Genomic DNA, 2,384 nt, shown 5'->3' with positions numbered 1-2,384 from the left:
AGAACTGGAACTTTGGCAGCTCCTATCAAACCGCCCAACCCATGCCAGCTTAGAAAGCGGACGTTAAACGATGATGATACACGCATTTCCATTTATAAAGACGCACACGCACACAGGACTTGATTTTTATTTTTGTTTTTGTATATCATTTATGTAGGCATTCACGCCAACAAACATCAACAACGAACCGGAAAAATGAGTAGCCAACACCGGGGAAGTGGATAAACGGCGATCTCTCTGTCTATATATATATATATATATATATACTCATGCATAAATGTGTATACATACATGTATGTATATATTATAATAATAGTAAGAGAATAGAAAAAAATTTTGCGTGCATTTGTACCGAAAGCAAGTCTGTTGTAGATCAACGTATTTTACATAGAGAACAATGCTGGCAAATGGTACGATGTGTATATGTCACTTGAAATAAAGGAATAAGAGGGCGTTTGAACTACCAGCATCTCTAACAGTTTTATATATTTATGTATGTATGAAAATTTGAGATAAGAAATGGTAAGGAAAAATATTTCGGAGTACAGCGTAAGACTACCTAAGATAGTCGGCAAATTAGACAGATACATACATACATGTAGATAGACATACATAGATACATACAGACACTCAGAAAATAGACAGACACAGAGAGATACATGCATACATACAGATAGATATAGACAGATATATAGATACATAGACATAAAGGTAGATAGATACATACATACATGCATACACATAGACATAAAGGTAGATACATACATACATAGATATAAAGGTAGATAGATAGATAGATAGATAGATAGATAGATACATACAAAAGATAGACAGACAGATAGATACATACATACACACAGTAGATAGACAGACATACATACAAACACACAGAGGAGATAGATAGATAGATAGATAGGGTAAGTAGGTATAAATGAAAACTACGTGTTATAGGTAAACAGAAAATAGAGGAGATATACAAGCAGGTAAGACAGCTAGAAAAACTAAAAGCAAATAGAACCGGAGGCCAAAGTGTATATTGAAAAGCATGAGAGATTAGTGAAAAGTTGAGACAGTTTCACACAATAGGGATGATATATTGTCTAAGAGATTTATTGAAAGTGTTCGTGATGTATATTATAACATTATATGGAATATAAATTTATATTTACAAGAATGTAACGAAAAGAAAGGTGCCGAAGTGAGAAAATGTGTTTAGAGTGGGTGGGAGTTAAAGAAACGAACAAGAACGACTAGTTTTAGAGAAAGTGAGAGGAAAAACATTCTTTTACCTTGTACGACGTAGTCATTTTCGGGTGAGTCGGCTGGAATAAGAAGTTTTAAGCCACTGTAGAATGTGGTATTAGAAAATAGAGACAGACAAAGAGTTAGGGGCCGTGCAAGTGTAGCCAGAAGTCCGAGACGATTTGCTGGTCGTCGTCCGTTGTTGCTATGGACAAAGTGAGGATGAACAGACGTGACTAACGTATATAACTACACAATACATGTTATCGATTAGTTAAGCCTACGCCGAGACGTAGGAGGCGCGCCACTTTTGTATTGCAGTAACTTGCTTTTCGGAAGGCGGCGAGCCGGCACAATCATTAGCACGCCGGATAAAATACTTACAGACATTTCGTCCGGCGTTCTGCGTTCAAATTCCGTTGAGGTTGACTGCTTTTTATCTTTCGGAGGCCGATAAAAGAAAGTATCAGTGAAGCGCTGGAGTCGATGAAATCGACATAACACCTTCCTCCTTGTGTCTATAGCAGAAAGAATTATTTTCCCTGGACCTTAGAACTTATAATTCCATTCCTATCTTGGATACACGAACGAAATATATAAATCACCTCCAGTACTTAATTAGTACTTTATTGCATAAGGATTGAAAAGCAATGTTAACTTTAGGAGGATTTGAAACTTGGAAAACCAAAGTCCATAACTAAATATTGCTACTTCTTTCTTGTCTGACGTTCTAACGATTCTGTCTCACAGTTCGGAAATAACTGATCTGTAGTTATTAACAAGTTGATATATGCTACCTCCTCTACCTAACCCTATTTGGCTCTTCTCATCTCTTCACTCCACCTCTTTCTATGCCTTGTCTCTTCCCTAAGTCCTGTATTAAGCACAATGTCTAATCTTATTTAGAAATGCTAACTCTACAATTCTCTTCCTATCCACAGTGTGTTTTGAAGCCATCAGCCTACAAATGTTCAAACTGAAAATCCACCACCACCACCACCATCGTCATTTAACACCCGTTTTCCATGCTGGTATAGGTCGAACGTTTTGAGAGAGCAGCCCAGGCTCCAGTCGTCTGTTTCGGCAGGGTTTCCACGGCAGGATGCCCTTCTTAACGCCCACCCACTTTATAGTGCACTAGG

The 2,384-nt window shown here is 37.6% G+C and overlaps 1 protein-coding gene across 1 annotated transcript in view; it reads right to left on the bottom strand.

Moving 5' to 3' along the window:
• Nucleotides 1-1,483, bottom strand: part of LOC106875902 (c-Myc-binding protein) — a 14,265-nt gene extending 12,782 nt beyond the window's left edge. The window contains exon 1 of the mRNA XM_014924218.2: nucleotides 1,290-1,483. Coding sequence (XP_014779704.1) covers nucleotides 1,290-1,307 — 18 coding nt within the window. The 5' untranslated portion in view covers nucleotides 1,308-1,483. The remainder of the gene's footprint in view (nucleotides 1-1,289) is intronic.
• Nucleotides 1,484-2,384: the final 901 nt, after the last annotated feature.

The sequence above is a fragment of the Octopus bimaculoides genome, chromosome 24 (genome assembly GCF_001194135.2).
Source record: "Octopus bimaculoides isolate UCB-OBI-ISO-001 chromosome 24, ASM119413v2, whole genome shotgun sequence".
Lineage (NCBI taxonomy): Eukaryota > Metazoa > Mollusca > Cephalopoda > Octopoda > Octopodidae > Octopus > Octopus bimaculoides.
The sequence above is the reverse complement of the archived record's forward strand: the minus strand, read 5'-3'. Positions and strand labels throughout refer to the sequence as shown.